The 11073-nt window shown below is 37.4% G+C and overlaps 1 protein-coding gene across 3 annotated transcripts; it reads left to right on the forward strand.

The window, feature by feature from the left end:
• Positions 1-232: 232 nt before the first annotated feature.
• Positions 233-9446, forward strand: LOC110154188 (inhibitor of nuclear factor kappa-B kinase subunit alpha-like). 3 transcript variants are annotated; one of them, XM_055149891.1, is made up of 23 exons: positions 233-383; positions 784-902; positions 1093-1187; positions 1532-1649; positions 2138-2207; positions 2273-2361; positions 2470-2559; positions 2639-2763; positions 2849-2956; positions 3068-3203; positions 3712-3906; positions 4255-4344; positions 4616-4718; positions 4806-4929; positions 5004-5155; positions 5232-5293; positions 5371-5480; positions 5641-5690; positions 5775-5880; positions 5962-6109; positions 6448-6590; positions 7365-7513; positions 7678-9446. In XM_055149891.1, exons 2-22 carry the CDS (start codon positions 798-800, stop codon positions 7504-7506), a joined length of 2361 nt encoding a protein of 786 aa, XP_055005866.1. In that variant the 5' UTR covers positions 233-383; positions 784-797; the 3' UTR covers positions 7507-7513; positions 7678-9446. The 3 variants fall into 3 exon arrangements, with proteins under 3 accessions (XP_055005866.1, XP_055005865.1, XP_020773803.1); XM_055149890.1 differs by having other exon boundaries at positions 7365-7464; XM_020918144.2 differs by lacking the exon at positions 4255-4344 and having other exon boundaries at positions 7365-7464.
• Positions 9447-11073: the final 1627 nt, after the last annotated feature.

The raw sequence follows: 11073 nt of genomic DNA on the forward strand, positions 1-11073 counted from the left end.
TTTAGTTTTTTGTTTTTGTTTGTTTGTTTGTTTGTTTTTTTGTTTCTGTGTTTTTTTTTTCTTATTATTATCACAAAGTTATATAATACAGAGGGCAAAGGCTGTAATGCAACATGATGCAATACATACACAATGAGCAGACATACGAATTCAGACAATGGTAAAGAATAAACACGGCAACATAAACAATAAATAATAATAAAATAAAGTATAAAACATAGAAAAACAAACTTTTGCACAGCCCGGTTTGGTGGTGATGTCACACCGGAAGTACACATCTGACGGCGCTGCACTGACCTGAAAACAACACGGGACCGACACAAACCATCACCCCGACAAACCACCACGGACCACGGCTCATGACATCTGCGTAGGGGCACGGCGTGAGTCAAAAACTTCTTTAATCTGATACATATCCAGTTCAATTTATCCATTAGACAAGGACAATAACACTGGATCTGCTACAACAAAGCTAGTGGCGGGAGCTGTCTATTTCCTGGGTCACACATAGACAAGAGACGTAAAGACGCAAAGCTGTTATTTTTTATATAGCGTGCTACCTTTGTTGCGATAGTGCAATACGGGTTTATTTGTGATCATTCGTTCTAAATTGCTTATTTAGCCTCTATTTTGCCATAGAGGTCAGGATTTGAAGAGGGTCTTGCTAGGCTTCTTTATGCTACTGGTCGTGTGATCACCAATGCGAAAGTGAAAGCTCGTGGGTCTCTTTATCAACACATTTCGTTGTTGGTCATTTATTTCTGTGTTTGCATTTTGTTTTAGCTTTTGTCTGAACAATGGAGAAACCTCCCTTTAGGCAAAACCAGTACTGCGGAGACTGGGAGTTCAAAGAAAGGCTTGGCATGGGAGGGTTTGCCCATGTATACCTCTACCAGCATGTTGTAAGTGTCCACAATAACATGATTTGTGTCATACATACAGTTTCAGCTCTAACAGTATACAGATTCTCTTATTACATAACCATTGTAAAATATACACTGGTGCATAAAGGAAATTGCTGCTAGGTCTATATTCTGGTATTTATTTGGGTGTGTGTCCTTCTTACAAAGTTACTGTCTTCCTGGTTGGCAGGTGACTAATGAAAAACTAGCTGTCAAAATGTGTCGTCTAGAGTTAACACCACGGAACGGTGAGAGATGGGGAAGAGAAATACAGATAATGAAAAAGTGAGTATTCAATTTTTGTATTTCATGTGTAATGCATGTCCTTGTGAGTCATTCAACACATTAAAATGTAAAAAGTATGCTAAATTAGGTTATTGTTTATATATATATATCTATCTCTCTCTCTCTCTCTCTCTAGATAGATAGATAGATAGATCTATCTATCTATCATATGCATCTTTTCTGTGTTTATCATTTAGTTTGTGGATACCTATATAACGTGAACATGTGACCCAGACAACACCAAAATTATGTTAATATTGCACTTTGACAGAATGTAATAAATGTTAATTATTTAATTGCTGATGACGTTGATGGTATTTGCTTTTCCTTCTGTTTTCACCCAGGTTAAATCATATAAACGTGGTGACAGCCCGGGATGTTCCTGAAGAAATTACACATATAGCCTTAAATGATCTTCCACTGCTGGCCATGGAGTACTGTTCAAGAGGAGACCTAAGAAAGGTGAGAAAGCTTTGTTTGACTTCTGTCAATTTTAGTTTTGTGCCAAGGTCATGAAAAAGTTGCATTGTGCTGATCAACATAGACACAATGTTATGTTGGTACACTGGGGTTTCTGTACACAGGTCCACCGTCTACATGTGTCCATTGACAAGTTATTACTTTGTCTGGAATATTTTACAGTATGGCATTAATGGTTCTATCTTGATTCATCCAATTACAGGTGTTTTTATTACTAAAGCACCTTGAGTCCTGTGAGCCTCTTGGAATTTGACCTCGTGGCATCACTTGCTCATCTCCATGGAGATAGATAATACTGTGTGATATTCAAGACAAAGCAGATAAACTCCACCAAAAAGATACATAGTGCAGCTTTAGGGGAAATTGTCAAAAAAGTATTGGAATATATTTATCTGGAAAATTACAGAAATATTACCACATACATGCTGTTTGTATTGTGAGTGTGAGTGCGATGTCTTATTCTTGGACAGGTGCTGAGCAGGCCCGAAAACTGCTGTGGTTTAAAAGAAAGTGAAGTGCTTTCATTACTCAGCGATGTTGGTATGTTTCAGTCAATTTATCAAGTTGTCATAATCTATTGAGACCCATAATAATTTCTGTTGCAGGGTCTGGTATCCAGTATCTCCATGAAAACAAGATTATACACAGAGACCTTAAACCTGAAAACATAGTTCTACAAGATATTAACGGGAAGGTATAATATCATATAAATTAACTATATTTGTTGTAATAGTTATACTGTTGTGTTGTGTGTATTAACATTATGATTTGTGTGATTGTGTATGATTGTGTATTTGTGTAGCTGGTTCATAAAATCATTGACCTGGGCTATGCAAAAGATTTGGACCAAGGCAGTCTTTGTACATCTTTTGTCGGCACTCTACAGTATTTGGTAATCACAATTATACGATGTAAATCCTACTGTATGTCATATTTATTATTTTAAAATTAAGGAGACTTTTTTTTTCTAGGCACCAGAACTTTTTGAGAATAAACCATACACTGTTACTGTGGACTACTGGAGTTTTGGTACAATGGTTTTTGAATGTAGCTGTGGGTTTCGTCCATTTTTTCATAATCTTCAACCTGTGCAGTGGTAAGTATTCTGCAGTTTATTTACCCTACTGTTATTATGTGTATTATGTATCTTTTGGTTTGTCTAATAAACTTTTCATCCAAAGGGTAAGCAAAGTACGAAATAAAGGACCTAAAGATATCATGGCAGTGGAGGAACCAACTGGAGAAGTCAAGTTTTCCAAACACCTGCCGAACCCCAATAACCTTAGCAGGTAAGAAATATCTTGTTTGACCATTTTTTTGTAGTTTTGTTTATTTTGGTAGAAGACACGATGTATTTCCACTTTTCTATTTGTTTAAATATGATTTCTCTTCAAATCAAGACCATTATTGGAACCAATGGAGGAGTTACTTCAACTCATGTTAAAATGGGATCCTGTTCATAGAGGAGGCAAAGTCAACATGGAAAATAAAAAGCCCCAGTGCTTCGAAGTCCTGGAGCAGATACTTAGTATGAGGGTAAGCAAAGACTGCAGACATACATATGTAATGTCAGTACTACCCACCTAGACGATAAAGAGTTTCATATTGACTTTGACAAAAAGCAGACCATTTTGTTTCATCATCAACTACTGCTATGTTTACATATTTTAGAGTAATTACCTTTTCTACCCTTCTACCATAATGCTGGTGCTAAGATAACATATATATTTAAAAACATAACAGATCCTTGCTATTTATCAGCTTCAGGTACAAAGCTTGTTTTTGGGAAACAGAGTAGTACTGTATTTGGTCCCTCTGTTTGGTCCACTGTTGGTTCTCTCTCAGCCAGAACAGATGTATTACTTAAAAAAATGCTGAAAAAGAAAGCTAAATATTTGGTTTAACAGCTTGTAAAGATTGCTAACAACAAACATGACAAAATATCTGTATTGTTAACTTCATCTGTCAGTGGTCATGAGTTTCTTCTTCTTTGTTGTATTTTTTGTGACATTTTAACAGCACATTTCACCTCCTCTCTCAACAGGTGGTCCATATTCTCAACATGGTGACGGCGTCAGTCCATTCGTTTCAGTTGACTCCAGACGAAACGCTCTACAGTCTCCAGAAACGTATTGAGGCTGAGACCAAGATCGAAGTCGTGAACCAAGAGCTGCTTCAAGAGACCGGAGTGTCCCTGGACCCACGCAAACCAGCCGCCCAGTGTGTCCTGGATGGAGTGGTAAGAGACCACTGTAGACTAGGGGTGGGCAGTATTGTGTTACATTATATTATGTTGTCAATATGTCAGTGTAATCCTTCAGTAATCTAGACATGTTCCATTGTGATTTTCAACAAGATTAAGATTAACACCAATTTCCAATCAGAAAACATGTTCATTTTTAATCCAGTCCCGTCTTATTTGTAGTTCTTAATTTCACCCCCACTGACTAGGTCCTCTTGTGACCTTAAAGTAGCATTGTAGCTTTTTCTGTCTTGTTACACGCTTCATTTATGTAGCATATAAACCTGACCGTTTCCAAAGTGCTGCACAGAAAAATGATGACAATTTCTGTGCCTCTCCTGGTAGGTGAGGGAATATGATGGAAAGAAGGAAGGAGGACAATTCAATCAAGTAGTTTACTGCCTAAAGGATTCAGGAGATGATACAATTTCAAATGTTAGTGTTATGATGTTATTGTGAAAAAGAAACATCACAATTTTTGCAAACATTCACGATTACTAATACCATGAACAGACATAAACAGGATAGAAATGACTGATTTTTGCTTTTAAAATTGTCAAGATTATGATTTATATTGTTACATAAATAACCATAATTAAACCCTTAACTTTGACATAGTATTTTAACAACATGTTGCCCACTGCTATGATAGACAGTATTTGTTGTTTTTTGTAATGAGATTCTGTATTTTTCATCACCCATGTAGCGGGGCTGGGATAGCTACATCGTTTACTTGTTTGACAAAAGCATGACCAAGTACACTGGCCCTCTCAGTGCCAGACAGCTGCCTGAAAAAGTCAACACTATTGGTGAGTTTTTGTTTGATTAATGTTCTGTGCAGTATATTCTCACGTGTAAATGATGTATGCGATTTTATATTATTTTTATTTTTGCAGTTCAAGAACCCAAAACCCAAGTATCGTTAGTGGTGCTAAAGAAGATTTGGGGGCAGGCAGTTAGTTATATCTGTGGTTTAAAGGACGACTACAGCAGACTTTTCCAGGGACAGAGAGCTGCTATGTGAGTCAATATTTCAGGACAATATGTAAAGTACAATTATGATGTTCTGTGCATCTAACACCTGCATCCCTCAGGTTAAGTCTTCTGAGATACAACACCAACCTGACCAGATGTAAAAACAGCATGTTTGGATTTTCTCAGCAATTGAAAGCCAAACTCGATTTTTTTAAAAGCAGTATTCAGTACGATCTGGAGAAGTACAGTGACCAGATGCATTATGGCATATGTAAGTGTTCACTTGATTTACCAACATGACGTTAGGTTGAAGATGTCATATAAAAATAATTTTTCTCTCTTCCCAGCCTCTGAAAAGATGCTGAAGGCCTGGCAGGAGAATGAAGAAAGAGCAGCTGCTTTTGCACAGGTAAATTATGCAAAACATTTCCTACAGCATTTTTAATGATTAGTATTAGGAGTGTGTGACCGTGTTTTGTCCTGCAGGTGGCAGAAGTGGGCCATTTAGATGATGAGATCATGGCTCTTCACTCTGAAATAGTGGAGCTACAGAGAAGCCCCTATGCTCGTCGCCAAGGAGACAAGATTGAGCAGCTGTGAGTGGTTTCTGTATTTGTGAATGAGTGTGTCTGTGGGCTATGACAGTTGCTGTACTGTGTAGTTTATTATGTCGGTCTAGTCTTGAGTTCTGCTCTGCACTTAGAAACATGGTTCTTAAAGAGCACTTAATCACTATGTACATTTATTTCACTGCAGGGAAGAAAAGGCAATTGACCTTTACAAACAACTGAAGATGAAATGCAAAAGTAAGCCTCTTCACTTCTTCTTTTATACTTTTTTATTTTATTATATGGAAATGAGTAATTGCTGTAATTCCTCTGTGTCACCAGTCCCTGAGTCAGATGTGAGCTCAGACAGCTCTGAGATGGTGAAGGCCATTATTCAGACAGTTCAAAACCAGGACAAGGTCCTCAAAGACTTGTACACACATCTCAGGTATAGCCCCATACAGCTGAAGACCAAGGCCCAAAGTTAATGTCTTGAAGTATTAACAGTTTATCCTCTGCACTGTTACAGTAAAATCCTGATCAGCAAACAGAAGATCATTGACTTGTTTCCACGGATAGAAAAAACGCTAGAAAACATCAAAGAAGCTGACAACACAGTGATGCAGATGCAGATTAAGAGGCAGAGGGAGTTCTGGCATTTGTTAAAAATTGCATGTGTAAGTATTTGGTTATTAAAGAAAAAGTCTAACAAAATAATGTATTTTATACCATTTCAGCATGCAGTGCATTTCTACAGCCCTTTACAAACATGCATGGATAGTCAGATGGACTCCAGCCTGCTCATTTTCAGAGCACTGGGATATTTGTAAGCAAGATATACCACAGAAACTGAAATGTACTGCACAGAGCCAGGGACAGCACCCAGAGATCACTTATGTGTGCTGTTTGTAAAGGGCTCACTGGTTGGCATTTTAATGAGCCATTACTTTCCTCAGACATGTAAATCTCAATGTTCATAAATGCTTGATGTGGTGGTGTTCTCTTTCTGCCTCAGGCTCAGAACTCGTCGAGAAACTCAATCGCGGTGAGTCCAGAGTCATCCAATCTGCTGCAGGTATCCCAGTGGTCACAGGCACAATCTGCCCAACCAGTCAGCTCCCCTCACCCCCTCACCTCTCTGCCTGGACCCAATGACAGGTACACACTACAAAATCAGGGAGAGCTTTAGAGAGGGAGAAATACTACTATCTTTACTGATCTTAAGGGAAATTAAAGTTTTACTGCTACAACATTTTCACTGCGCTTCTCAGTGGTCTTTGTGTCTCAGTCAAAGGTTTCAGTGCAGTTTAACAGGAGGACTGGTCTGGTAGGGTTAGCAGTTCTATGTCAGGGCAGTTTGAGGAGAGGAAGAGTCAAATAGAAATGACCATAGACAAGACGTGTGAATTAAAATTCTTGTAACTGTGTTTTTAGTTGGTGTCTTTTATGCGTTGTCTTTTGGTTTGTAAGAAAGGGAGTCATTATTTGCAAAGATCTTTCAGCCAGGACTTGCCAGGACTTGCAAAGTTGATAACAATTGTCTCCATTATGTAAAGCATATTGGCAACTTGGATCCTCTATGTTGATGATGGAAAAACTTAAGAAAGAAGTCTCTCACACACTTTCTGTCTTGGAGCATCAGTGATTTTATTTACAAAGTAGCAACATTTCACCCCTTACCCTTCATTAGACAAATCATGATGGAAAATTGATGAATGAAAAACGGAAAACGGGTCGTAGATAGAGGAGTTAATGATTTCTATTAGGCATTTGTAGATTACAGTTCACTTATATTTTATATTGGTAATATTTATATGACTATTGATGTTTCATACAGCTTTTTTGAAGGTTCCTGTGAAACTGTATTTTTAAATGTTCATAAAAAAGATGATCAATTGAATGTGAATCAATATCTTTTTGTCTTGCCCTTAGTGACGCAGCCCCACGCCTGCTCCAGGAGAACCAGAAGTACCTCAGTCAGCTGACCAGCCTCATGCAGGAAGCTGCTGATGACCAGGCCAAGAGTATAGTGGTGAGTCCTCTCTTTCACGCTGTCATGGGTTCAAAAATGTGAGACAAAGGTATTAATATTTTCTTTATTATTATTTATTTTATATGTATGTGTGTATGTAGTTTTTAAAATATTTTTATTATTATTATTTATGTTATTATTTTAATTTATTTATTTTATTGCCAAGCTTACCTTATATGTTTTTAACTATATTTTTCCACCTCTTTTTTCAAGGACCAAGACTGGAGCTGGACAAAGTATGAAACATTAACTACAAAATTAAAAAAGCGAAATGCGTAAGACCCTCGGGTGCGTGGGTCCTGGCCTGCGCTCCCAGTAACACTAAGGACTAAAGCTGTCAACTCTGTGGATGGAGTCTTTATACAGTTGGACTTTGGATTATCTCAGCTCTTGAACCTAAAAAACAGATCTGATATAGACCTTATTATGGCGTATCGTTGGGACTGTTTTAAAGGAGAAAACACTGAATCTTTGTAACATAAGCGGTTTCCACTACGTGTGTACATATTGTAACGCACTGTTTTTTCTTTTCTGAACAGTTTTAATCCTCGCTCATGGTATGGATTAAGTCGATTTACTATTTACTGCTGTTGAACATTGAGCCGCCTGTAGCACGTGTAGAAGTGGACACAACAGAAATAAAAAGAACAGGGTCAGTGCGGGACAATCAGTTAAGCCCAAAATAATTTATACATAAACTTACTCAATTATTCAGACAATGACTGGACAACATTGTGGTACTAAGATAGTATTTTAAAAGTATTGCCTTATTTTTCATTTTCACTCAATGCACTGCAGCTTTCCTTTGAACCACATGGGGTCACACTTTTTAATAAAACAGAAAAAGGACATTTTTCGCAATTGTTAAATAACTTAATATCTATAATAATAATATTTATTTTCTCTTCTACTGTTGATCTCTTCATATATATGTACGAAGAGATAATGTTTGGTATGGGTTGGTACAATACCTACTTTACCATTAAAGAACAATACTATTTGTCCATTTTTGGCCTGTTACTTAATATAGGCTTAGTTTTCTACAAGGTATAAAAACATGAAAAGAAAAAAAAACAAAACAGTTTTTTGGTACACATTTTTAGTACCTAGTCACAGATCCACATTAACATCAGTTCTTTGTCTTAGTTTTTTCCAGAAACTCACAAAAGGAACTGAATGATATGGACATGAGTTGGCAAGATTTCTCTTTCTTCTTTACCAGTTATTTCTGTACCAGTTAATGTGTGTGCTGGGTTTGTATGAATCATTTTGGGCATAACTGTTCAGCGTAAACAGGGGAAGTTGGGTGGAGCTTTGGAGGAAATGGCAATCAAGCAAGCAGCACTTTGATAACATCTCTTATATCTTCTGTAAAGAGATGCTCAAATAAAACCCTAGCTGTCAAACAAGCCTGGAATTACAAGACAAAAACTGTTATTCGGTTCCCATTGATATTTTTTTACACTTTGTGGGTGTTAGGAATATATGTAAATGTTGATTTTTAAACCTAGTGTTACTCATAGGCAGAAGTGTCTGTTTATTTCTGTGACAAAGTGGCTGGCCATTATGTTATATACGGTCTATTCTCCATCTTTATAATGTCTCACAGGGTTTTATTGTCTTATGTGCACATTTTGTTTGGATAATGGTTCATTTGTGTGGCTCTGTATCATTGGTATACGGGTCACGAGAATGAATTGTCACTTTCTAAGGCAATGAATAGGTGCAGTGATGGCTGTAGACAGTGCAAGGAAAATAAAACGAGAAAATGCCTCAAGAAGGTTACTATGAGCCACTGAAATTGACCTTGTGGGTTGTATTTATGAAGTCTAAGTGCAATGGAAAAATATCTATATTTTGTATTTAATTCTCTTTCCATTTGACAGTTGGTTTACATCTGTTTGGTTTTATTTGTAGAAAATGTTCATTGTATAAAGATCCAATGTTTGCTTGGTATTAAAATAAAATCAGTTTGGCATGAGTGTGACATTGTTTTTCTGCATAACCTCAAACCCAAAAACATGTTTAAAAAATGCTTGTTTTTTAAAAAAAATTTTTTATACAATTTAGTTTACTTTAACACATACATTTATATAATTATGCTTTATTTGACACCAGTCTATCTGCTAGTTTTGCTACTTATTTTAAATTAATTATTACCATTTATATTTTTGCACTTATAATTTCCCTTGTGGATCAATAAAGATTGTCTTAGTCTAAAAGTGAAATCTTCCATCCATCCATCCATTTTCTTCCGCTTATCTGGGCCAGGTCGCGGGATCAGCAGTCTAAGCAGGGACTCCCAGACTTCCCTCACCCCAGACACTTCCTCCAGCTCTTCCAAGGGGACCCTGAGGCATTCCCAGGCCAGCCCAGAGACATGGCGGTACATGCTCGGAACATCTCCCGAGGGAGAGGGACATCTGGAACAGATGCCAGAGCCACCTCAACTGGCTCCTGTCAACGTGGAGGAGCAGTGGCTCTACTCTGAGTTTCTCACTTGTGACTGAGCTCCTCACCCTATCTCTAGCGCCTCCAGCAGAGGAAACTCATTTTGGCCACTTGTATCTGCGATCTTGCCCTTTCAGTCATTACCCAGAGTTCATGACCATAGGTTAGGGGAAGAATGTAGACTGAGTGGTAAATCAAGAGCTTCACCTTTCAGCACAGCTCTTTCTTCAACTGCAGACACTGCACAGATCTGCCTGTCAATCCCCTGCTCCTTCCTCCCCTCACTCATGAACAAGACTCCGAGATACTTGAACTCCTCCACTTGAGGCAAAAGTAAAATCTTTTCATGTGGAAAAACAATCTGCTTGTCTCCAAGAAGATGACTTTTTCTACCAATAATCCCACTGCCTTTTACTGAACAGTTTAAAAGCTGGGAACTGGTGTTTTTACAAATTAGCCTTGCACCTGTATCAGATCACTGAATTGTTAATCTATGTTTGTTGTATCTGTTCCTATCCAAATAAACTATGAATAAATTAATTAATTTGCCTGAAATGTTCCACAGTATGGCATTGAACTAAATCCTCAATAATGTTCAGGTGGAGGTATTCAAGTTACATTGTGGATTTTAAAGGCTAAATATGAAATGGACAGCAGTGACTTTTAGAAAACTGTGACCAGAAGTGACAAAAAGCCATTACTGTGATTGGCTTTTTTCAGTGTAATTCCTGGTTGCAACAGAAACTTATACACTGCACTCAATATTCTTACTACTGAATATCAGTTGTATGTCTACCAAAGGACACTGCTATTTGCTGCTCCAGTTTCAACCTCTGAGCTGTGGTGAATAAATAAATAAATAAATAAATAAATGGTCCAAATAATCTTCCTTGTGGAACAGTAAAGCTTGTCTAAGTCTAAATGCACATTGACATCAAAAGGCAAATAATTACAACACAGTCAGAGTAGGTTATCCAATTATATACTAACTATGGTCACATTCCTGTTATAGAGTTGGATAGATTTCAGTCTGACCCATGTAAATCTGGAAACAATTACATTTGTGAGTCTGTTGTGGTCATTACTCAGAGTTTAGGTCATCCACGGCACTTTCTTTCCAAATTCGTTTTTAGCACACACTTTTCATCTGTTTTTTTT

The sequence above is a fragment of the Boleophthalmus pectinirostris genome, unplaced genomic scaffold, assembly GCF_026225935.1.
Source record: "Boleophthalmus pectinirostris isolate CB_2022bp ecotype Guang Dong unplaced genomic scaffold, ASM2622593v1 HiC_scaffold_14, whole genome shotgun sequence".
Lineage (NCBI taxonomy): Eukaryota > Metazoa > Chordata > Actinopteri > Gobiiformes > Gobiidae > Boleophthalmus > Boleophthalmus pectinirostris.